General features: G+C 42.9%; 1 protein-coding gene across 1 annotated transcript in view; it reads left to right on the forward strand.

Annotated features, from left to right (window-relative positions):
• The window catches only part of LOC126473420 (putative aldehyde dehydrogenase DhaS), a 224857-nt gene that overhangs the window by 84720 nt on the left and 113268 nt on the right, over positions 1–26869 (forward strand). Inside the window, exon 3 of the mRNA XM_050100447.1 lies at positions 22440–22609. Coding sequence (XP_049956404.1) covers positions 22440–22609 — 170 coding nt within the window. The remainder of the gene's footprint in view (positions 1–22439; positions 22610–26869) is intronic.

The following is a 26869-nucleotide window of genomic DNA, read 5'->3' on the forward strand; positions in this document are numbered from 1 at the left end:
CCTTTCACGTCCCTCGACTCTTATAACTGCCATCTGGTTTCTGTACAAATTGTAAATAGCCTTTCGCTCCCTGTATTTTACCCCTCCCACCTTTAGAATTTGAAAGAGTGTATTCCAGTCAACATTGTCAAAAGCTTTCTCTAAGTCTACAAATGCTAGAAACGTAGGTTTGCCTTTCCTTAATCTTTCTTCTAAGATAAGTCGTAAGGTCAGTATTGCCTCACGTGTTCCAGTGTTTTTACGGAATCCAAACTGATCTTCCCCGAGGTTGGCTTCTACTAGTTTTTCCATTCGTCTGTAAAGAATTCGTGTTAGTATTTTGCAGCTGTGACTTATTAAGCTGATAGTTCGGTAATTTTCACATCTGTCAACACCTGCTTTCTTTGGGATTGGAATTATTATATTCTTCTTGAAGTCTGAGGGTATTTCGCCTGTTTCATACATCTTGCTCACCAGATGGTAGAGTTTTGTCAGGACTGGCTCTCCCACTGCCGTCAGTAGTTCCAATGGAATATTGTCTACTCCGGGGGCCTTGTTTCGACTCAGGTCTTTCAGTGCTCTGTCAAACTCTTCACGCAGTATCATATCTCCCATTTCATCTTCATCTACATCCTCTTCCTTTTCCATAATATTGTCCTCAAGTACATCGCCCTTGTATAGACCCTCTATATACTCCTTCCACCTTTCTGCTTTCCCTTCTTTGCTTAGAACTGGGTTTCCATCTGAGCTCTTGATATTCATACAAGACGTTCTCTTATCTCCAAAGGTCTCTTTAATTTTCCTGTAGGCGGTATCTATCTTACCCCTAGTGAGATAGGCCTCTACATCCTTACATTTGTCCTGTAGCCATCCCTGCTTAGCCATTTTGCACTTCCTGTCGATCTCATTTTTGAGACGTTTGTATTCCTTTTTGCCTGTTTCACTTACTGCATTTTTATATTTTCTCCTTTCATCAATTAAATTCAATATTTCTTCTGTTACCCAAGGATTTCTACTAGCCCTCGTCTTTTTACCTACTTGATCCTCTGCTGCCTTCACTATTTCATCCCTCAAAGCTACCCATTCTTCTTCTACTGTATTTATTTCCCCCATTCCTGTCAATTGTTCCCTTATGCTCTCCCTGAATCTCTGTACAACCTCTGGTTCTTTTAGTTTACCCAGGTCCCATCTCCTTAAATTCCCACCTTTTTGCAGTTTCTTCAGTTTTAATCGACAGGTCATAACCAATAGATTGTGGTCAGAGTCCACATCTGCCCCTGGAAATGTCTTACAATTTAAAACCTGGTTCCTAAATCTCTGTCTTACCATTATATAATCTATCTGATACCTTTTAGTATCTCCAGGGTTCTTCCATGTATACAACCTTCTTTCATGATTCTTAAACCAAGTGTTAGTTATGATCATGTTGTGCTCTGTGCAAAATTCGACCAGGCGGCTTCCTCTTTCATTTCTGTCCCCCAATCCATATTCACCTACTATGTTTCCTTCTCTCCCTTTTCCTACACTCGAATTCCAGTCACCCATGACTATTAAATTTTCGTCTCCCTTCACAATCTGAATAATTTCTTTTATTTCCTCATACATTTCTTCTATTTCTTCGTCATCTGCAGAGCTAGTTGGCATATAAACTTGTACTACTGTAGTAGGTGTGGGCTTCGTATCTATCTTGGCCACAATAATGCGTTCACTCTGCTGTTTGTAGTAGCTTACCCGCATTCCTATTTTCCTATTCATTATTAAACCTACTCCTGCATTACCCCTATTTGATTTTGTGTTTATAACCCTGTAGTCACCTGACCAGAAGTCTTGTTCCTCCTGCCACCGAACTTCACTAATTCCCACTATATCTAACTTCAACCTATCCATTTCCCTTTTTAAATTTTCTAACCTACCTGCCCGATTAAGGGATCTGACATTCCACGCTCCGATCCGTAGAACGCCAGTTTTCTTTCTCCTGATAACGACATCCTCTTGAGTAGTCCCCGCCCGGAGATCCGAATGGGGGACTATTTTACCTCCGGAATATTTTACCCAAGAGGACGCCATCATCATGTAATCATACAGTAAAGCTGCATGCCCTCGGGAAAAATTACGGCTGTAGTTTCCCCTTGCTTTCAGCCGTTCGCAGTACCAGCACAGCAAGGCCGTTTTGGTTATTGTTACAAGGCCAGATCAGTCAATCATCCAGACTGTTGCCCTTGCAACTACTGAAAAGGCTGCTGCCCCTCTTCAGGAACCACACGTTTGTCTGGCCTCTCAACAGATACCCCTCCGTTGTGGTTGCACCTACGGTACGGCTATCTGTATCGCTGAGGCACGCAAGCCTCCCCACCAACGGCAAGGTCCATGGTTCATGGGGGGGGCTATAAACTTTATTAAATCAATTATGTAACCCACGTTCTGCGTCACTAGTAGAATGTACCAAAACAAGATGAGGAATATTCCTTCATACAAAGGGAAAAATTTTTTAGGTTACTCATCAGGTTTGGAACTCAAGTGGTGATTACAAACCACCAACATATCCTCCATACTGAATGTGACTAGTACACCCATGTTCCACTGTTTCTTTCAGATTTCATCTACTTTATGAAACTGACTGAATTTTTTTTCTGCTCTCCTGTTCTGATATAGATCCTTTTTTGGGCAAGTAGCCCACTGCAACAGCGGTTTGCCTTCACTCACATGACCACCTTCTTCATTGGATACCATTAACATTGTGGGGTGTGACAACTCACTCAACACTTTTTCGCACTCCATAACTAGTTCAGTCCACTTTGAATGTCTTTCTGTACAATAAGTTCATGCCAAAAGTCCTAATTCTCTCTTCTCTCTTTCCATTGGGTACACCAGACGATGGTGATTGGATATCATTGTGTGTTTCACTCCTTCTGATACTAAAAATTCCTTGAAAGCTTGTGGCACAGAGAGTCTCCTTGGTTTACAAACGTATTTAAAATAATGGTCTCTCAGACATCACTATCCTAGTAGTGATGATGATGAGGTCCCATACTCTGAGGAGTGTAGGAGACGATGCGGGAGACCCGCACCTCTGTACTAGGGAAGGTCCTAGTGGAGGTGGTTTGCCATTGCCTTCCTCCGACTGTAATGGGGATGAATGATGATGATGATGAAGATGACACGACAACACCCAGTCATCTCGAGGCAGGAAAAATCCCTGACCCCGCCGGGAATCGAACCCGGGACCCCGTGCGAGGGAAGCGAGAACGCTACCGCAAGACCATGAGCAACTTTAGTCTAGTGTTACTAAGATATATAGTAGACCTCCCTAAGCATGAGGCAATGGACCAAAAAAATTCACAGCCAGCCCGTCCTGTAAATCAGTGGGTATTATAGAAAACAATTCAGTATGTTGGGACATAGCACTTACTTTAATTTTCTGACAAACACTGCACCTATGCAGGGTTTATTTGACCCATATAGTCACAATATTGAAATAATAGTGTTAACTTATGTGTAACAACCACTTTTTAGCCCAAAAGTAGGCGTAACCCATATTTAAGTACTATTTAAAAACCATACTCCTTTTTCTGCTATACATAAGAGGCATCTTTTATTGTTCTAAGCTTTCTTAAACAGAATATTGATTTATACTTTCTGTTTAGAGATGTCAATGTTTGTACAAGATTTATATGGCATTGTTTGATTATTCTGTGGAAATACTTATCCTCCCTTCGATGTGTGTCAATATTTCCAAAAGATAGGCAAATATCCGTAAGATACTGGTTGTTCTCCATAAAGTAAATGAGAAATTACCCTCTTTCTTGAATTTTTGAAGTTGTATGTGTGTCTTAGAGACAATACATTTGACACAACATTCTCATATCCTGTAATATATCTTATCTGGAAGTGAAGTTCATGTAAGTCCAAGGCTCATCTAGTAAGTATCGAATGTAATAGTCTATTACTCATTAAAAATGTCAAGATTTGTGATCAGTAAGAACTTAGTTTCAGTCCCTGTTAGTAGATACCTAAATTTCTTAAAACTCCATAATTTCATGCTTGTCTAGTTAGTAATCTACTGGTAAAGGCAATTGGACAATACCATCTAAAACATGTTCTTCAATAATACGAAAAATAGCGCATCCTGGCCAAAAAACTGATGAATCTGTATACATCCAGAAAGAATACACGAAAGTTGGACGAAATAATAATGACACATTACGTGAGCAGTTCTGAATTTTATCAGAATGTTCCCTGTGGACACATGTCAACCTCTAGTCTCTTTTTAGCTTTAGTTAAATTACACAACTCAGGAGCGTTTATAATTTGGCCATTTACAATCTTACAATAAAAATTTACTGTACCTAAAAAGCTTTTAATTGAATCTTATTTTGTGGCTCAGGATATTTACTTATAACTAATAACATCTTTGCATTGGGCATAATACCACTTCTATTGATAATATGGCCTAAAAATTTATCTTCCAAATCCCCAAGTTGTGATTTACTTAATTTGATAGTTGCTCTTTCACCTGTCAGTCATTCAGGACCACTTTGAGAATATTTTTCCACAAGAATAGCTTATCATTTGTCCCCTTCCCTTTTCCCTCTTGCTCTCTACTAATTGTGATAATCCTATACAAAAATCTTACAATTGTGATGCCTCTGGCACCACTCCTACCTTGGCACCACAAGTGGAAGCTTTTGTCACTTGGGTCTTAAACTGGCCCTACAGTCATTGAAGCAGTGTCTCCATAATTTCACAATGATACTACCATGTAGAACAAAGGATAACTCTGTCACCTACACATGTCAAAATATCATTACCAGTTATTACTTGGTTTAAAGCTCTGAGAGAAGTTGAAACTGACATGTTACCTTAAATTGATAGCTCATTCCTTCAAAGAGGAAAGCAGTGCACTGCTTGGATTCATTTGCCAGTGGCAGCTGCCAGTGCCCTGTTGTAAGATGTGTAGTGCTAATGTACTGAGCTTTCACAAATCTAGGCAGGAGTTCTTCAACAGTGGATGATCTATCTCTTCCTTACAGCATCCAGGACAACTCTTACTGAACATCGACTTTCTTCACAGCTGATAAAAGCTTTGTAACTATTCTCTGCTTCTTCTATTATTCATAATTGCTACACAAAAACTATTTTTTTTTCATACAGCAGCAGTAGCTGCTGCTGTTGACCCCTGCTGTAGTGTCTCCCTTATCATTGTGCTCTCTATTTTTCATTGTTCTGTTTCAGTTATCATTAAGGATGTGCTAGCTTCTAAACCTGTTTCAATATCTTATGAACTAGAGTAAGATAAGGATAGCTCATTTCCTATTACTGTATTTTACAGACTATAAGAGACACTGTTTTCTTCAAAAAATTGCATCCAAAATTCAAGTGTGTCTTATAGTCAAAATTAATATAAAAAGTTCAGTGTTTGATTTAAAATTCCTGCCAGTCTTAAAAATGGCCATATATTCAATGCCACAGGAAAACTTATCTCCATCTGGTAACACTGGATTCAACTGGCAGCATCAGTGCACCAATACGATGAGCGTAAGTTGCAGGGATTCACAAGCTTGCTAACACTGTCCCCCTCTTGCCTCACTATCACAAACCCAGAACGCTGTCTAGCCTATGATGTGTCACTGCAGTCTATGATGCCAGTGAACCTGAATTGAAAGTGATTTGTGTTGTACATAACAGTACAATATTTTTGTTAGTAATTAGTTTCGTAATGCCAATAAATAAAAGATATTCGTATGATGTGGGCTATAAATTGCATATGCAGAACAACGTGGAAAAAAAGCAGCTGAGCAGCATATTGGCCTTCCACCAACAGAAAAAACAATTTTAAATTGGTGGGCTAGTAAAGAAGAGGTGAAAAAAATTAGGAAGACTAAATGTGCAAATAGAGGACTGAAAACTAGATGATGATGTAATGGATTCAAGGACACCCTCAAAATGATGTTGGAATTAATACAAAATGATTCAAATACCTGCTTGCAAGCTAGCACTACAATGAAACTTAAAACTTTGAGGGTGGAATTTGTTGGTGCTACAAGTTTATGAAGCATCATGGATTTAGCATGCAAACCAAACCAAAATATCTCAGAAAACTCCACAAGAGTATTTCAGTCATTGTATTATTCAACATCAAAAGAAAACCAGCGTGGCACTAAGCCAAACAGCGAATGTGGACAAAACTCTTCTGACATTTGAGTAACAGAACTGTTGCCATGAAAGGTGCCAAAACTGTAGCTATAAAAACAAGTGGAGATGAAAAAATGCACTACACTGTTATCAAACAATTGAAAATATAGGATGGAATATAACAATATCATGAAAAGTGTAGTTGCTACCCACCATATAGTGGAGATATGTGCACATGCGCATGTGCGCACGCGCACCCACCCACCCACCCACCCACCCACCCACCCACCTACCCACCCACACACACACACACACACACACACACACACACACACACACACACACACACCACCAGCTGTTGTTGTTCACGTACAGGACAAGAGTTGGATGGATGATGCTGGTATGAAATTATGGGTTATCAGAGTGTAGAAGGGAAGGAAAGGTGCTTTTTTTTTATTGAAGAAGAATTCTCTTCTTGTGCTAGATCAGTTTATTAGCCATTTGAAAAATTTTAAATTCCAGAAAATTCTTTTCAGGGTTTGGGAATCCACATACATGTTAAATAAAACTTACCTCTCATAAAATACTGTATTTTTCCATTTTATAATAATACCACTTTTGATCAGAAAAATTACTCCACTACCTATTCTATCTTTGTGTATTTTATTTTTTTCTATCTATTGTATTAATATTCCCTGGAGCTTGGCGCATAATTTAACACACCTCCTCCTCTCCCTCTCTGTCCTCTCTGTGTTCACATCTTCTTCTCTCTGTCTGTCCACCTCATCTTCCCACTTCTATCTGTCTGTCTTCTCCTCTCCACTCTCTACGTCTTCTCCTTTTCTCTTTGTTCATTTCTTCTACTCCCTCTCTGACCGTATCTTCCTCCTCCCTCCATCTGGCCATATTCTGCTTCCCCTCCCTCTTCCCATCTCTGCCTCCTGCTCTTCCTTCTGCACCTGCCTGCTACCCATCTACACCTTCCACCTGCCACTATGTCCTCCTCCTCTTGGTGTGCCCATCCCCTCCTCTATCAATCTCAGCCTGTCCCCAGCCATGCTCATTGGCACAGTTCAATAAAGCAGGCCTTTACTACTTCCACAACATGCTTGTCATGCAAGGCAGGCTACACATCAGGAATTTGCAAATAATTTATTATTTGCCCCTGACATACAGGCCACTGTGCAGAGCAGATCCATATAGCAGGTGCCCCCTGCGGGTCCGGGGGTAAGAATCGGCCCGCGGTATTCCTGCCTGTCATAAGAGGCGACTAAAAGGAGTCTCAAACGTTTTGGCCTTATGTGATGGTCCCCTGTTGGGTTTGACCTCCATATCTCAAAATTTTTCCAAAGAGCGAGCCGATTGGGGAAGGGCGCCTTACTTGGTGCAGTGTGTCCATCTTGCATTGAGAACTTTCGCCAGCTTCTTCGTCGTTGGATTGCAGTCCTGCCCGCTCTACAACTCTTGGGCATGGATATGCTCCTGTGTGCACTTTCTGCCCCGCAATGTGCTGGGCCACTTTCTGCACTGAGGCCGACCATGGACCACATGTCACCTAACATCCAGCACGGTAGCCAGTCCGTTGTGGTGGGGCCACCATGTACCCTGTTGGTTGTAGCCCCCTGACAACACAGGGATCGCTCTACTGATGCCTGCGCCGTTAACTCCCCACGTATGCCAAGGAGTAGATGCCCATCTCCCTGGGGCATCGGGACTCCCGGCAATGGCCATCCTGCCAGGTGGCCTTTGCTGTGGCTGGGTGGCGCCCGTGGGTAGGGCCCTTGGTCGGAGTAGGTGGCATCAGGGTGGATGACACGCAATGAAGCATGGCACATCTTCTCTTGCTGGTGGCCAGCCACCAGCAGTCTCTAAGCGTTCGAGGGCCCATTTTAAAGGTAACGTTTATGACCCCAAATCATTCCCCTCCCTCGCCACACCATGGGAGGAACGAAAGGCATTAAATGAAAGTGAGACGTATTCACCCAGATGTCTTGTCTGTACCAGAGCTGATGGGGAATCTTTTCTATCCATGAAGCCTCAGTTCTTTGTAGAGCATTTAGAGGACAAGTTTGCGGAGGTGGAGGGCTTGTCCAAGATGCGATCCGGATCGGTGTTGATAAAAACGGCATCCTCCGCCCAGTCGTGGGCCTTGCTCGCTTGTACTAAGCTGGGGGATGTCTCCGTAACTATCGCGCCCCATAAAAGTCTGAATATGGTCCAGGGCATTATCTTCCACAGGGATCTCCTTTTACAGTCCGATGACGAGCTGTGCGCCAACTTGGAGCGACGAGGTGTCCATTTCGTCCGGCGCGTCCACCGGGGTCCAAGGGATCGTCAGGTTGCCACCGGTGCCTTCATCTTGGCCTTCGAGGGTGACACGTTACCTGAGAAGGTCAAGGTGATGGTGTACCGTTGTGATGTCAAGCCTAATATCCCTCCCCCGATGCGATGCTTCAAGTGTTGGAAGTTCGGCCATATGTCTTCACGCTGTGCTTCCGACCCCGCCTGTCACGATTGCGGTCGACCATCCCATCCTGATCATCCCTGTGCCCCGCCTCCAATCTGTGTGAACTGTGGTGCGCACCATCCGCCTTGCTCGCCGGACTGTCCGATTCTGCAGAAGGAGCGGAAGATCATGGAAATCAAGACTCTCGACCGCCTGACGTACACTGAGGCAAAGCAGAAATATGATCGGCTTCATCCAGTGCGCATGACATCTTCTTATGCCGCAACTGTCACTCCTGCTACAGTTCCATCCGCTCCAGTCAGCTCTCAGAGTCGAAGGCCCACACCTGCCCCCTTGATGGTGGGGGGCACTCAACTCCCTGTTGCTCCTGCTCCATCTACTTCAGGAGCAACACCCCCCCAACCATCGGGGACATCAGTTCCCCCTTCCCAGCCGGAGAAGCATAAGTCTTCTTCGGCTCCTCTCGCCAGGAAGGGATCCCTTGGGGATCTCCCTTCACAAGTTCCGACCGGTCCGAAAGCAGACAGCCACAAGTGGCTCAAACAACCACCAGTCCCTGGTTGTAGGGACTCCCGGTCGTCGTCTGTCCCTGACACTGACCCAGTGACGCCCTCCCAGCCTGACCCACCAAAGGCACAGCGAGAGAAACAGAAGAAGAAGAAAGTTCCCAAAGCTAACGACGTTGCGGTGGCACCCATCCCACCGCTACCAACAAGCTCAGCGTCTGAGGACGAGGTCAAGATTCTGGCGTCTGCTGAAGACCTGGATCTCGCCGGTCCCTCAGACGCCATGGATGTCACTCGTGCGGGTTCTGAATCGGAGGCAGCGAGTGAAAAAGCGGCGTAAATTGTCTTCCTAGTCCCTTCACGCCTTCTCAGCCATGGACAACACCATCCTCCAGTGGAACTGCAGCGGTTTCTTCCACCATCTAGCTGAGCTCCGCCAACTTATCAGCCTTCATCCTTTCCTCTGCATTGATCTGCAGGAAACTTGGTTTCCAGCAATGCAAACCCCCGCCCTCCGTGGGTATCGGGGTTATTATAAGAACCGAGCAGCTTATGAAAGGGTGTCTCGTGGCGTCTGCATATATGTCCTTCACTCTCTTCACAGCGAGTTTGTACCTCTCCAAACAGCTTTAGAGGCTGTCGCTGTTCGGGTGTGGACGCCACAGGCTGTTACCATCTGCAGTCTTTACCTTCCACCGGATGGTGCTGTCGCGCAGCATGTCCTGGCTGCTTTGATAGCCCAATTGCCGCCACCTTTCTTGTTATTGGGCGACTTCAACGCCCATAACCCTCTGTGGGGCGGGTCAGTGGCGACAGGTCGAGGCGCCACCATTGAGCATTTATTAGCACAGCTCGATCTTTCGCTTTTAAATGATGGTTCCTCCACACACTTAAGCGTGGCGCATGGCACATACTCCGCCATTGACCTTTTCATCTGCAGCCCTAGTCTCTTACCGTCTGTCCAGTCGCGAGTGCATGACGACCTGTGTGGTAGTGACCATTTTCCCATCTATTTGTCACTACCCCAGTGTCGTTCTTCTGGGCGCCTGCCCCGCTGGGCTCTCCACAGGGCTGACTGGCTGGCTTTTACTTCCACTGCCACCATTGAGTCTCCCCCACAGGGTGACATTGACGAGGTGGTCCGTGTCTTAACCACATCCATCATTTCAGCGGCTGAGGCTGCCATCCCCCGCTCTTCTGGACTCCCTCAGTGGAAGGCTGTACCCTGGTGGTTGCTGAGGCTATTCGCGACCGTAGGCGGGCTGTCCAGCATCATAGGCGGCACTCGTCTCTGGAGACCCTCATCGCCTTTAAGAGGCTCCGTGCCTTGGCCCGTCGTCTTATTGCCCGGCATAAGCAGGAGTGCTGGGAGAGGTATGTCTCATCCTTGGGCTCCCGTGTCTCCCCCTCGCTCGTGTGGTCCCGGATCCGGCGGATTTATGGCTACCAGACCCCTATGGGTGTACCTGGGCTCTCCTTGGACGGCGCTGTCTGCACAGACGCTGCCGCCATTGCTGAACTGCTTGCCGCGCACTTTGCTAAGAGCTCTGCGACTGCATCTTATCCCCCCGCCTTTCGCTCTCTAAAGGAGCGAGCCGAGCGGACGCCTTTCTCATTCCACACGCGTCGTTCTGAAAAATACAATGCTCCTTTCAGCGAGAGGGAATTCCTCGCTGCCCTCGCCGATTGCCCTGATACAGCACCAGGACCAGACTGCATCCACGCGCAGATGCTGAAGCATCTCTCCAGGGACTGCCAGAGACACATTCTCACGATATTTAACCGCATTTGGAGCGAAGGCGTGTTCCCGTCGCCATGGCGAGAGGGTGTTATTGTCCCCATCTTGAAGCCCGGTGCGGACCCACTGGCGGTGCACAGCTATCATCCCATTACCCTCACCAACGTTTTGTGCAAATTGCTCGAATGTATGGTGGGGCGGCGTTTGTGTTGGGTCCTTGCGTCACGTGGTCTCCTCGCTCCATCCCAGGGTGGCTTCCGTCGGGGCCGGTCTGCAGCAGACAATTTGTTGCGGCTGGAATCTGCTATCCGTACAGCCTTTGCCAGATGTCAGCATCTTGTTGCTGTATTTTTTGATCTGCAGAAGGCGTATGACACCACATGGAGACATCACATCCTTGCTACGTTGCATGAGTGAGGTCTTCGTGGTCGGCTCTCGGCTTTTCTTCAAACCTTTCTATTGCGCCGCTCTTTCCGGGTGCAAGTCGGTGCCGCCTCTAGTTCATCTTATACACAGGAAAATGGCGTCCCGCAGGGCTCGGTGTTGAGCGTCTCCTTATTTCTAGTGGCCATTAATGGTCTGGCTGCAGCCGTGGGGTCGTCGGTGTCTCCTTCTTTGTATGCCGACGACTTCTGCATCTCCTTTAGCTCCATGACTACGGGAGTCGCCGAACGCTGGCTGCAAGTAGCCGTTCGGAAGGCCGCATCATGGGCTCTGACTCATGGTTTTCAGTTCTCTGCAGCCAAGACTCGAGTTATGCACTTCTGCAGGCGTCGGACGGTCCACCCTCATCCTGAACTTTACCTCGACGGCCACCTGCTTGAAGTGGTGGACACTTGCCACTTCTTAGGACTCGTCTTTGATGCTCGGCTCACATGGGTTCCTCATATTACTCAGCTGAAGCAAAAGTGCTGGCAGCACCTCAACGCACTCTGCTGCCTGAGCCACACATCTTGGGGTACGGATTGCTGCACGCTGTTGCGATTATACAGGGCCCTTGTGCAGTCCAGGCTCGATTATGGGAGCCTGGCCTATGGGTCTGCATCACCCTCAGTGTTGAAGTTGTTAGACCCCATACACCACTGTGGGGTTCGGCTTGCAACTGGCGCTTTTCGTACGAGCCCCGTGGATAGTCTACTGGTGGAGGCCGGGGTTCCCCCGCTGCGGATTCGCCGCCATCGACTGCTCGCTGACTATGCTGTCCACGTGCATTGCTCGCTGGGCCATCCCAATCGTTGCCTGCTTTTCCCTGCCATGGTCCTCCATCTGCCCGAAAGGCGACCTAGATCTGGGCTTTCCATAGCTGTCTGCGTCCAGTCCCTGCTGTCGGAACTGGGGTCCTTCCCTCTTCTGCCTCCCTTCCAGGTCCATGCACCTACGCCTCCCTGGTGTTTGCCCCGGCCGTCCATCCGTCTGGACTTGGCACAGGGACCCAAGGACTCGGTTCCGCCTGTAGCCCTTCGTCGCCGTTTTCTCGCGCTCCTCGCCTCATTTTCGGACTGTGAGGCTGTCTACACTGATGGTTCCCTGGTTGATGGTCGCACTGCCTACGCTTTTGCTCACATTGACCATGTTGAACAGCGCTTCTTGCCGGCTGGCTGCAGTATTTTTACTGCAGAGCTGGTGGCTATATTGCGCGCTCTTGAGCATATGCGTTCCTGCTCAGGTACGTCCATCGTCATCTGCAGTGACTCCCTGAGCAGCCTCCAGGCCATTGACCGCTGCTTTCCCTCTTCTCCTCTGGTATCCTCTATTCAGGAGTCTGTTTCTGCCATTACCCGTTCTGGTCGTTTGGTGGCCTTTGTTTGGACTCCAGGTCACGTTGGCATCCTGGGGAACGAACGTGTTGACAGGCTGGCCAAAGGGGCGATCGACGCCCCAGCTTTGGAGATCGGCCTCACGGCTCGCGATCAGCAGCTGGTGTTGCGCCATAAGGTGCTTGGGATGTGGGCTGATGAGTGGCGTGGCCTGCCATCCCTGAATAAGCTGCGGGCTGTTAAGGAGACGACCAATGTGTGGCGGTCCTCCTTGCGGGTCTCTCGCAAGGAGTCTGTTGTCCTGTGCCGGCTGCGCATTGGGCACACATGGATGACGCACGGCCACCTATTGCGACGTGAGGACTCACCTTTATGTCGCTGTGGCTCCGTTTTGACAGTGGTCCACATTTTATTAGACTGTCCACTTTTAGTTGTGCTCAGGCAGTCGTTCCCACTGTCTGACTCGCTCCCTGCCCTTTTAACAGATGACTCTGCTATTGCTGACTTAGTTTTACATTTTATTCGGGCAGGGGGGTTTTATCATTTAATCTGAGTGTTTCTGTTTTATTTGATTGTTTTGTGTTGATTCTGGCCTTTGGCCTACGGTTTTAAACTCAGTTTTTAATGTGTTTTCGGTGGTTGGCTTTTCCTTTTTTTTTGTTCCTATGGTCGGCCAACCACCGTCGCACTCCGTGTGATCTTATTTTGTTTTGTCTGGTCCTTGTCTACGTTTCTTTTGTTCTGTGTCATCTGTCTCCTATTCTGTTGAACATATTTTATTCTCTGTGGGTATTTTTTAGTATTTTGGAAAAAGGGACCGATGACCTCTGCAGTTTGGTCCCTTTCATCCCTAAACCAACCAACCAACCATATAGCAGGCCAATACTACTCCAACACAGTGCACATGCTGTTCAGGGCAGCCTACATGTCTGGGTCTGGAAAAATGCTTCCTGACCCTATCATGTAGGCTGCCATGCAAAGCACAAAACTTCAGGTAGCCTGTAATGAGCACCCAACATGTAAGGTTCTGGAGTCAGTCCACACCAGGTTGTCAACATAGAAACTCTTCATAAGCCTGTAAAGCTCTGTTCAAAACAGCATGTTTAATTATGTAGTTTGCTAATGTTTTATAGGCTAATAATAGCCTGTGAAACTTACTGTCCTGTGATATTAAAGTGAAATTGTTCATGGCAAACAAGCTGATTGTCTAAAGAGTTTATTAACAATAAATATGCTATTTAGGGAGTAAAATAACTGATGATGGTCGAAGTAGAGAGGATATAAAATGTAGACTGGCAATGGCAAGGAAATCGTTTCTGAAGAAGAGAAATTTGTTAACATCGAGTATAGATTTAAGTGTCAGGAAGTCGTTTCTGAAAGTATTTGTATGGAGTGTAGCCATATATGGAAGTGAAACATGGACGATAACTAGTTTGGACACGAAGAGAATAGAAGCTTGCGAAATGTGGTGCTACAGAAGAATGCTGAAGATATGGTGGGTAGATCACGTAACTAATGAGGAGGTATTGAATAGGATTGGGGAGAAGAGAAGTTTGTGGCACAACTTGACTAGAAGAAGGGATCGGTTGGTAGGACATGTTTTGAGGCATCAAGGGATCACAAATTTAGCATTGGAGGGCAGCATGGAGGGTAAAAATCGTATAGGGAGACCAAGAGATGAATACACTAAGCAGATTCAGGAGGATGTAGGTTGCAGTAGGTACTGGGAGATGAATAAGCTTGCACAGGATAGAATAGCATGGAGAGCTGCATCAAACCAGTCTCAGGACTGAAGACCACAACAACAACAACAAGAACAACATGTATGAAATGGAAGTTAATCACATCTGGATTGTGTAAAATCAGTTTTTGTACTAATCATCAAGAAAAAGTAAGACAAAAGAAGAAAATCAACAAGCACATAACAGTCATGCTATGAAAGGATATTTAAATGAGCTCTTTGATTGCCGGGTAATTGGCAGAGGTGCTCATAGGACATAGCCCCCATGATCATCAGACCTCACACCATTGGACAAAGCTTTTGCAGTCATGTGTTGTCCAGACCATCCGGCAACAGGGCAACTCCGTGGCCAGTTGGAGCATGTGGTGCCAAGTTTCCATGGTTTAAAAATTGTTCATTGTTGACCTACACATCATTAGTAATTCTGGTTCATAATGGCATCAGGTATCCAAGGTTAAAATTTTTTGACACAATTTTTCTCCATCCTGTATAAAATTGCTGAATGTTCCCTTTCATTTGGCTTAAAAATAGGGGATCTGTGCTTTACATGTCTTCCTGCCTTAAAGTTTAATTCCTCCCATAGACTCTCACACATACCTTCCTACATTCAAGTTGTACAGTCAGGCCCATTACACCTCTCCCTGCCAACAATTGAGTAAAATGAGTGCTGAAAGTGTTTCTGAGCTAGTAGAAATAAGTAATTCTAATCTTGAACAGTAATTATTCACTTCCAGGTCATAGCAAGACAACTTCATCTTCTCTCTCTCTCTCTCTCTCTCTCTCTCTCTCTCTCTCTCCTCTCTCTCTCTCTCTCTTTTTCTTTCTTTTTGTATTTGGTAGTCTTGCTGAAGCCTTTGAGTGGAGCATCACAGTGATCAATACATATATCAATGATCTATCAATGATTTAAAGGGCAGTTCAAAAACTGTAATATTTGCTGATGACACATACTAGTCAAGGTCTGAACTCAACTCTTAACATACACAGCTCAATGGGAAAGCCCTACAAGTGCTCCACAGCTAAAAGTCTTAGTTACACAAAGACTCATATTATGCTGTTTCAGACAAACAATAATGACTTTCTACCTCCAGAAGTAGGCATTAATGACCATACACTGAATGATGCACAGTGTGTAAAGTTCCATAGGGACCATTGGAGTATGAGTTAAAATGGAATCAATGTGTGGATAAGCCAGTGAAGAAGCTCAGTTCTGCATGTTATACCCTACAAGCATTTCTCATTGTGTTGAGCTAAAGATAAGAGTGGTGTCTAATTTTGCATACTGTATTTTCATTCCCTGCCATTATTGCATTAAATCTCAAGGAAATGGTCAAGTGAGCTCTAAAAATTGAAACCTGTCTGTATGGTACATGGAATTATGTCTCATTGTGAGTTTCTCAACCAAACTAATCACTATTAACTACACATACAGGGTGTTCCTAGAGGAATGGTCAATATTCAGAAACATGATAAGAATGATCATTTGAAGCAAAAAATTTCATATGGTCAATATGTTGCACTCTGAAGGTTTCTGAGATAGAGCATGTTTAATGTACATTGTTATTTATTTTCTGTATTATGCAAAGTATCAACTGAAAAATGCTTGTTTGTAACACATTCACCACTAATATTGTCAAACATGTCACATTACAACTGTTGTACAGTTCACAGTTAATGTCCCAACAGCCCACTGTCAACTTCAGTGCATATGGGCACTCTTCAGAGAACATGTTTCATTGCGCGTCTGATTGCTGCTGCACATTGTGCAGTGAGGGCATCAGCATCCATGATGCAATGAAGCAGTTCATCTCTCGTATTAATATTTTGTTTATACATTTCAAACTTCACCCAACCCCATAAACAAAAATCTAATGATATAAGGCCTAGCAATTTTGGTAACAATTTAACTATACTACCACGACCAATCCTGCAATTGGGGTAAGTGTGGCTGAGGTATTTCCTCTCATGTCTGGTAAAATGTAGAGGACCTCTGTCATCCTGGAAGTATATTGTGGTCCACATGGTCAAACGAACATCTCTCTGTATTGACCATTCCTCCAGGGACACCCTGTATAAAATGTGAGTTTCTTGATTATCTTTTGTGGATGCCAAAAATTTCACTTTGTGTTTCCATGTTTCTAAGGAAAAATGTTTACTGCATCCATAGCATATAATAAACTACATTTGTTCTTTAGATCATCATAAACAGTAAGTATCTCAGGAAGGTGAATGAGCACTCATCTTGTATGATACCTCCAGGCTTTGCTTTACATACCATCATTGGGGTGCCAGTGGAACATTGTGCCTTACAAGTTATTCAACAGATGTGTCCAGCAAAGAAAGAAACCCTAATGATTCAATGTTCTTCTCCCACTACAAAATCAAGGAAAATATTAGCTTTCTGCTAGGTACCCTAGGTACAAGAGAATATTTAAATATAGGAAAATGAGCAAGATGGTGCAGGCTAAGGAAGCTTGCCAGGGACACACTGTGGTGAAATGTGCTGTTATGCTATGAGCTGTTACTGCACTAACAAGTCAGAAGCTTATGTATTGGCATGAGGAAAATGTGTTGAAAGTTATGTACAATAAACTGCAGTCATTGGAAAAAAAGAGACCTTTCCAGCTGTGGTAGTCTTCTTTGCTCTGTCAATTTATTTATTTATTTATTTATTTATTTATTGTTCCGTGGGACCACATTTAGGAGAAGTCTCCATGGTCATGGAACGAGTCAATACATGAAATTATAACACGATTGTAGAAACAGATAAAATGAAATATAAGAAACATATTCAGGCGACAAGTCGTTAGTTTAAATAAAGAAAATCAAGAATGTAACACTGGAATTTGCTTAATTTTTTATCTCTTCCAGGAGCTCCTCGACAGAATAGAAGGAGTGAGCCATGAGGAAACTCTTCAGTTTAGACTTAAAAGTGTTTGGGCTACTGCTAAGATTTTTGAGTTCTTGTGGTAGCTTATTGAAAATGGATGCAGCAGAATACTGCACTCCTTTCTGCACAAGAGTCAAGGAAGTGCATTCCACATGCAGATTTGATTTCTGCCTAGTATTAACTGAGTGAAAGCTGCTAACTCTTGGGAATAAGCTAATATTGCTAACAACAAACATTAAAGAAAATACATACTGTGAGGGCAATGTCAAAATTCCCAGACTATTGAATAGGGGTCGACAAGAGGTTTTCGAACTTACACCATACATAGCTCGAACAGCCCGTTTTTGAGCCAAAAATACCCTTTTTGAATCAGAAGAATTACCCCAAAAAATAATACCATATGACATAAGCGTATGAAAATATGCGAAGTATACTACTTTTCGTGTTGAAATGTCACTTATTTCAGATACTGTTCTAATGGTAAATAAAGCTGCATTTAGTTTCTGAACAAGATCCTGAACATGGGCTTTCCACAACAGCTTACTATCTATCCGTACGCCTAGGAACTTGAACTGTTCCGTCTCGCTTATAACATGCCCATTCTGTCTGATTAAAATGTCAGTTCTTGTTGAATTGTGGGTTAGAAACTGTAAAAACTGAGTCTTACTGTGATTTAGCATCAAATTATTTTCCACAAGCCACAAACTTATATCATGAACTACATTATTTGATAATGTTTCAATATTACACACAAGATCCTTCACTACCAAGGTGGTGTCATCAGCAAACAGAAATATTTTTGAATCACCTGTAATACTAGAAGGCATATCATTTACATAAATAAGGAACAGCAGTGGCCCCAGCACCGACCCTTGGGGAACGCCCCATTTAACAGTGCCCCATTGGGACTGAACATCATTACCACTCTCAATATTGCGGAGGATTACCTTCTGCTTTCTGTTCTTAAAGTAGGAGGCGAACCAATTGTAAGCTACTCCCCTTAATCCATAATGTTCCAACTTCTGCAGTAATATTTTGTGGTCAACACAGTCAAAAGCCTTCGTTAAATCAAAGAAAACACCTAACGTTCACAACCTTTTATTTAATCCGTCCAAAACCTCACCAAGAAAAGAGACTATAGCATTTTCAGTTGTTAAGTCATTTCTAAAACCAAACTGTAAATTTGACAGCAAATTATGTGAATTTAAATGCTGCAGTAACCTTGTATATACAACCCTCTCGATAACTTTAGCAAACACCGATGGCATAGAAATAGGTCTATAATTGTCAACATTATCCCTGTCTCCCTTTTTACAAAGTGGCTTCACTACCGAGTACTTTAATCGGTCAGGAAACCGACCACTCCTAAAGGAAAAGTTACAGATATGGCTAAGTACTGAGCTAACATACGTGGAACAATACTTCAGTATTCTGCTAGATACCCCGTCATATCCATGAGAGTTCTTGGTCTTTAGTGATTTAATTATTAACTCAATCTCCCTCTTGTCAGTATCATGGAGGAGCATTTCAGGTAACAGTCTCGGAACACTTTTTTCTAAGAGCGCTATATGATTCCCTGTTGGGACTAGGTTTCTATTTAGTTCACCTGCTATATTCAGAAAGTGATTATTAAGTACTGTACATATATGCGACTTATCAGTAACACGGACATCCCCACTACGCACTGATTCTATATTCTCGACCTGTCTCTGCAGACCAGCCACTTCCTTTACGACTGACCATATGGTTTTAATTTTATCCTGAGACTTAGCTATTCTATCTGCATACCACATACTTTTTGCCTTCCTAATAACTTTTTTAAGCACCTTACAATACTGTTTGTAATGGGCTGCTGCATTTAGATTTTGACTGTTTCTAACGTTTTGATATAATTGCCACTTTGTTCTACAAGATATTCTTATCCCTTTAGTCAGCCACCCAGGCTGCCTGTTTGTGCTAGTACCCTGTTTTGAATGTTCTAACGGAAAGCAACTTTCAAAGAGCACGAGAAAAGTCTTGAGGAAAGCATTATATTTATCGTCTACTGTATCAGCACTATAAACATCTTGCCACTCTTGTTCCTTGATAAGGTTTACAAAAGTCTGTACAGCAACTGGATCAGCTTTCCTAAAAAGTTGGTAACTATATTTAACATGTGTTGCAGCACAAAAATCTTTTAGACTTAAAATTTGTGCATCATGATCTGAAAGGCCATTCACCTTTTTGCTAACAGAATGCCCTTCTAATAATGACGAATGAACAAAAATATTGTCTATGGTTGTTCTACTGTTCCCTTGCACTCTCGTTGGAAAGAATACGGTTTGCATAAGATTATATGAATTAAGGAGGTCTACCAGCATCCTTTTCCTTGCACAAACACTTATACAATTAATATTGAAGTCACCACATATAACTAACTTTTTGTATTTCCTATAAAGTGAACCAAGAACCTCCTCTAGCTTTAGCAAAAATGTTGTGAAATCGGAGTCTGGGGATCTATAAATAACAACAGTAAGAAGTTTAGCTCCACTAAATTTAACCACACCTGCACAACATTCAAACACCTTTTCAGTGCAGTACTTTGAAACATCAATTGACTCAAATGGGATACCGTTTTTCACATACATGGCTACTCCCCCACAACGCAAAGAGCTCCTAGAAAAGCTGCCAGCCAACCTGTATCCTGGTAAAGGAAGCCTCTGAATTATCTCCTTATTTAAGAAGTGTTCAGATATACCAATAATTTCAGAGTCAACATCTATAAGCAGTTCACTAACTTTATCTCTAATACCTTGTATATTTTGATGAAATATACTAATTCCCTCATTAATCGGATACCCAAGCTTTGTAGAAAGTGGTTTCTTTGTTAGAGAGACTTCCCTTAAGCAGGAATACCTATCAGCTGACTTCAATCTAAAAAAGGTACAGCTCTAACACCCACAACTACCGGAATTTTCCCATGAGTGATCCCACCACCCCCACCTATGCTGTCACCTATAAGTTTTTCCAACCTCCCCTTCCCATACCTGTTGAGGTGCAGGCCATGTCTAGTGAAACCCATCCTACTGATAGACTCCACCGACACCACTGAAATGTGACTCATGCCTTCTGTCATCAGCGCTCCCCCAAGTCTCATGTTATTACGCCTGACGGCTGTATTAAGATGAGGCCGATCGTGACGCTGAAACAGTTCCACGAAATGCACATTCGTGTTGCCAGTCTGAGTGGCTATCTTTTCCAGGTCACCATCTATGTCATACTCCCCATCCCTATCAATACTATTACCAGCCCCACCCACAATCACTACCTGATCCTCTTTAGTAAAATCCCTACATAACCCCCCTATGTTAAAAGTCACCTGAGCCAATCCTGCATTAGGCTTCACAATGCTGGTGACCTGGTACTCACTCCCCAAAACTTCCTGCAACTGCTGGCCTACACCTCTACCATGAGAACTACCTAACAGCAGAACCTTCTTCTTTCTCTTAGACTTTGCAACTGTCCTAGCCACCGTAACTGCTGAGGTCTGCTGCATACTTCCTACATCTACAGCTACTAGAGATTCCTCTCCACTAGACTCTGACAGTTGGTCATATCTATTACAAACACCAATAGTAAAACTATCTGAAAATCTCCTTCTCCTAGCAGATCTCTTGCCAACAGCCAGCTCCCATTCCCCAACCCCCTTCTCCCTCCTCATCCTATCTAGCTCCTCCTGTGCGTTTTTCAACTGCACCTGAAGGGCACAGATCTTACGCTCCTGCTCCTCTATCAACTTACTCTTGCTACATAACCTGCAGTTCCAGGAGAGGATCTCACCAGAATGCCCACTGGCTTCCCCACTGCATTCCCCCCAGTGAAAATACTTCGAACAAGTCTCACACCACAATCCACTACTCACGAACCTACGGCAAAGCCCACACTTCTCACTCATGGTAAAATTTTACAATTATTGAAACAAGAAAACAACTTTATCTAAGTTCCGCTACTACAATAAGAAGATGTTAAAAACTGACTACAATTATCACAAACTTGCTCTACAAGGGAAGTAACTACTATTATTGACAGCATTAATCAACAACAAATGAGAATATAACAAAATACTAACACAGAAAGAAAATCAAACGTCTAATGACAGTAACGAAACTGAAAGCAGTTCGCAAAAATTTCTTCTGAAGTTATTTCACCGGAAAACACCAAGAACACCGGTTGAAGACTACTAAAGTTCCTAAATAAACTACTATACACAAACAATTAATTAGTACTTAGCTTTCGATGCGCTGCTACAGCTGCAACTGGTCAGCGCGGAATGTAAACACGGGTAAGAGGTTAAGTTGCTCGATACGAAACACTCACAAATATCAGGCCACAACACAAGAAATGCAGAGGTGAATGAAGAAACCACTAATAAGTCACTTATATAGTAAATATTATCACAAAAACAGTTAAAATATATATCTGAAACCTAAAAATAGATGAAAACTTAGAGAGCGATCTCACACGCAGTCACGCGCTTATGACGTCCCGATGATGAGATCAATGCAGTAAGGTCACAGAGGTGTGGCTTTTATCCATCTCCTAATGATATATTGCATGTGGCTGATCAGTTTTTATTCTAGGAGGTGGTCCACCTTTTTGTGGTGACTGTGACATTGTTATGTCACTATTTTAAATGGTAACCTGGCCTCTATTTTAGCTGATGACAAATGAATATGGTACATGATTCAGATGTTTGTTGTATTTTGTGATCTGGTATAAGCTTGTAGACTACAGAGTTTTGTGGGTTATAGAGCGGTTGGCTTGTCCAAGTTTAGTGTAATGATCTGCCAAAATTGCTTACCTTCTGTGACAGTTTAGTCAACTCCCTGTTGATCTTCTCTTTATTGTGTCTTAAGTTTGTATGAACTAAATGACTACACATTTTTGTCATGAATTTAACTGCACTTGTCTTACAATATTTTAGAATAGTGCAGTGTAAACGGACCAAACACACATCACCATCACCACCACCACCACCACCACCACCACCACTACCACTGATGACAACAAGAGCAACAACAACAACACTATTACAATCATTTTTCTAAGTACCTGTTTGTGTTTTAAAATGAAACACTAGAGTCATTTCTTGGTGAAATCTGCATCTACTATGTAAATATTCTATCTAATGAAATAATATAACATTAGATAAATTTTAACTGACCATTGATTTTAATTTGTAACTTACAGAATTAGTAAGCAGTTGCAACAGAACTCCCAGCTGATTTCAGAATTAGCTGCTGTTAGTATGGGTATAAAAATTAGAGTAACAAGAGATTGGGATGTTCCTTTAGCTGCCAATGTGTTCATGTATTATGCAGGCTGGGCACAACTAATGGAAACTCAAGAAAAAGCAATTGGTACGTAGTACATTCACAACTGCATCAAAGACTGGACTTTATCTATATCTTTGTATCCTAATTTTCAGAATCTGATGTTTATTAATAACAGATTTTCAGTAATTACACCACATTCTTTTACAACCCTTTTATTATGAAAGTCAAAGGCAATTTTTCTGATAAAATAAAATTACATTTTGTATTTTGTTTTGAAATGTCAATGCAAATAATTCATCAAATATTTTTAAAACCTACAAATATACTTCTAGGGAACACTTCTCCACCATGGGTGGGTTGGTGGAGAAGTGTTGCCAAGAAGTTCATTGGTAGGCTTTAAACATGTTTAAGAAATTGTTTGACAGTTTTTATAGTATATTTCTCTGAAATAGAAAGTAAATCAAACATGTAGTACACATGCAATGTGAATAACATGCCCAACACATGTTAAAACAACAGAGAGGAGGTAGAATGAAAATAGCAAGGGCAGAGGAAACCTAATTTTTTGTTATAAAAAACTTTCACTCTTAAGTTAAATGGTAACAAATTAAAGTTTATGTATTGGAATAGTACACCTTTTTCAGTAATACAAAATTGCAAATCTGTTCTAATTCCTCAAGTAATATTGACAAGTCTTTTGCTGAGAATCATATCACATTTTTCATGTATAAAATCGAGTTAGGTATCTCTTTTTTCCTCATTAACATGTTTGATATATATTTGTACACATATCTCACCTGTATTTCTAGCAAATTTTGCCCTGCAGTTTTATTTTTCTCTCAGCTCAATGTTCACGACATTGTGTCTCGTGACCTGTGTGTCATGCAATGATATGATTACGCAGGTACATCCAGTTGCAGACATACCTACTTTCTAGGAAATGTGTTGTGAATAGAGTTAGTAGCAGAGAAATAATAAATTAAAAAGTCATGTATGATGCAGCTGTTCATGCAACTCAGTATTTGATATCATATCTCCTGTACTATGTGTTGTACAGTGATATAATTTGCCAGTAGATTCAGTGGCATATGTGAATACTCACTGCAAAATGAGTTGTGAGTACAGTTAGTAATAAAGAAGTAATAAATTAAAAGTCATGCTTCATGTGGCACTTTTACTGGTAGCTCAGTGAAAGGCAAGACTACCTGGCCAAAGCCACGGGGTACCAGGTGCTGTTTACTATACTTATCCAACTTTGCCACCTGCCAACTGTTGTAAAGGACATTCCTTGCTGCTATTGTAAGTTCATGTGATCCTGCAATCCGAGGAACTTTGGCTAACGAAGCTCAGACAGGACCCTGCCCTAGTTTGGACCTATGGTCAGGTGCTAATCAGACAACCACATCTTTAGTTGGCAAGTCTGCATATGAGGTAGCACATTGGGGATGTGGTGTCACCGCCAGACACCACACTTGCTAGGTGGTAGCTTTTAAATCGGCCGCGGTCCGGTAGTATACGTCGGATCCGCGTGTCGCCACTGTCAGTGATCGCAGACCGAGTGCCACCACACGGCAGGTCTAGAGAGACGTACTAGCACTTGCCCCAGTTGTACAGACGACTTTGCCAGAAGGGGATCACTGACAATTATGCTCTCAATTGCCGAGACGATAGTTAGCCTAGCCTTCAGCTACATTTGCTATGACCTAGCAAGGCGCCGTATTCAATTGCTAATTAATATTATGAAGCATGTATCATCAAGAGCGATGTTCTACAGTTATGGATTAAAGTTAAGTATTCCAGAAGCTACGTACTTTTCTTTATAGCATTCATTACGTATCCTGTTTCAGACCTCACGCCAGCCTGCGTGAGTTTAAGCGCGTGCCTTTCGGCTTCCTCTCATTGTGTCTAGGCTGTCTTGTCTAGACACAACAGGGGACACCCATACTGGCACTTGCCTGAGAGATCTTGCAGGTTGGTGATCCAGACAACGTATGACTGCCTATGTCATTTATGATCATGGTTAAACTGCAACCGAGCCCACGACACATTGGTTTGATGTCCAAAATACTGCATGAGTGACTGACAGAGTTCCTCAGTGGTAAACTTTTCAGGGCTGGTAGAGGGCTTCAATTTTGCCTTACTTCATGCAAACCCTAATTGCTGAATAAAAATGAAGTGGCTGGATCAACAATACGCTTTATCTGGCAGTGCAGTAAGAACTGGTGCAGGTAATTCTCCCAACTTTGTGTAGACTCACTGAAACTGACAATTGGCATTGAGGGTGTTGGGGGAGGGAGGCTGCTCTGCAGATGCCTGCTCTACCACCAGTATGGCGTGAGAGTGGATCATTTTTGCATTCTGTTTGAGCAGCACCTGCAGCTGCTCCTGCTACATTTTATGGTACTCCTGCTGCAGCTGTTGTTATTGCTCCTGCAGGTGCACTATTCCTGCCAGCATTGAATAAATGGTGAGCCCATGGTGGCCATAAATCAGCTATGTGAGAAAGCATTACATGCATAAGAATGCTCAGGTTGCCACTTTTGTATCTGTACTGATGTGACAATTCTACAAAACTATCCAACTAGTGAAAAGGTCACTATTTTATCCAATGGTGGATGCGTGATCTAGAAACCATTGAGCTAGGTCCCGAAAGGGGAACACAAACTTGGCATGTGGTCAGTCTATGGGGGAGCAGAGAGTCCAAACACAGAATAGAGAGAGGCATGGAAAAAGACACAAACATGACCAACATGAACTCCAAAAACAAATAAGCACATGGAACTGAGAGGACGCTGAAATGCAGAAGCCAGGTTTGAGCTAGTTGGACTCAGAATAAGAACTGAACTGAAGCAGTCTGGCTAGTAAAATACATGGGTCAGCAGGTCTGGCAATACCACATCCCACACGCACCATCTGTGAGAACTTTCTCACTACTCTACTGTGAGACCCACATCAGCTCATCTGCGTCCTTCTGCATGTCTGCCGGTTGATGTACTAAAATAGTAATCCTTGAACAGTCACAACTTTAAATTTTCTAAAAATACTCTTGGATTACTTCCTATTGCTAATGCCTGTCACTTTCCTTATTGATCATTATTTTTCATCCAAATTTTAAATAACTGTTTTTCAAAACTTGCATTTGGCTAGAATAGCACACCATTCGTAGCGTGTTATACACATAGTGCCGGTTCAGTGTTACAGTAGTCCACAAGCATTCTTACGACAGAACAATATCAACTTAACCTTTTGTTACTGACTGGGTGTCATGGTAGTAAGGCTTTCATCTGTATTCAGGAGGTTGGTGATCTATGTTTAGGTTTTCTGTAGTTTCCCTAAATTGCTTAACATGGATGTTTGGATGATTCCTGTGAAAAGATGCGGCTGATTTCCTTCCCTATCCTTCCTCAATCTGAGCTTGTACTTCATCTTTAGTGACCTCATGGCCTCTGGGATGTTTTGTTCAGCAGTTCCACTTTAAGTTCCTTCATCAGTTTTGGTCCTTTCTATTTTACTTTACCCTATTATCCTCTACCAGTAACTTTCCAAAATGTGTTTCTTTAAACAATGAACACCCATGTATGAAAAATGTCAGATGTGTAATTCCTTTATAAATTAGCTAATGTGTTAAACATTTGAAGTTAAGCATGTAAATCCTTTGCAGTTGAAGAAGCAATACTCTAATTATACCAGTTTTATTGGTCTCTTTCAAGCAAGGTTTTTCACTTCCCATATGCCTATTTAAAAAGTAACATTTTGCCATACTTTCTCGTGGCCCACACGTGATAGTCATAAGAGAACTACTGTACAACACAGTTTTTTAAAAAAATTTAAATATTTATACAGCCCGTGTTGAGAACTCACATTTCTGCAAAGTTTTCACTCAGTTTTAAGACAATGTACTTTTTCACACATCTCAATATTGATAACACCATGTCTTCATGGTTGTACAATGATATAATTTTGCAGGTATGTTCAGTGGTATATGTGGATTCTGTGTGCAAAAAAGATTTTGTGAATGGAGTAAGTAGTAGAGAAATAATAAATTGCAACATCATGCCCAATGCTGGCATTCTACAGCATGAACAGTGAAAATGTAGTAAGCAGTAAACATCTTTTTCCTTTATTATTTGGTGGAGTGTCAACAGTAAAAAAGTTTTGAAAAGGTTTGAATTTATCTGTAATGTTCTCTCTTTGTCAAATACTGGATGGACAGAGTCTGGGTAATTAGCACACCATGAGTTAAGCTGCCTCATGACATACAGCTGGAAGCTATGTTGCACACAGTCAACAGGATACAGGCTGCTGACCTGGGTTGTGGCGGTGTTGCGGCATTTGAGACAAATG

The sequence above is a fragment of the Schistocerca serialis genome, chromosome 4 (assembly GCF_023864345.2).
Source record: "Schistocerca serialis cubense isolate TAMUIC-IGC-003099 chromosome 4, iqSchSeri2.2, whole genome shotgun sequence".
Lineage (NCBI taxonomy): Eukaryota > Metazoa > Arthropoda > Insecta > Orthoptera > Acrididae > Schistocerca > Schistocerca serialis.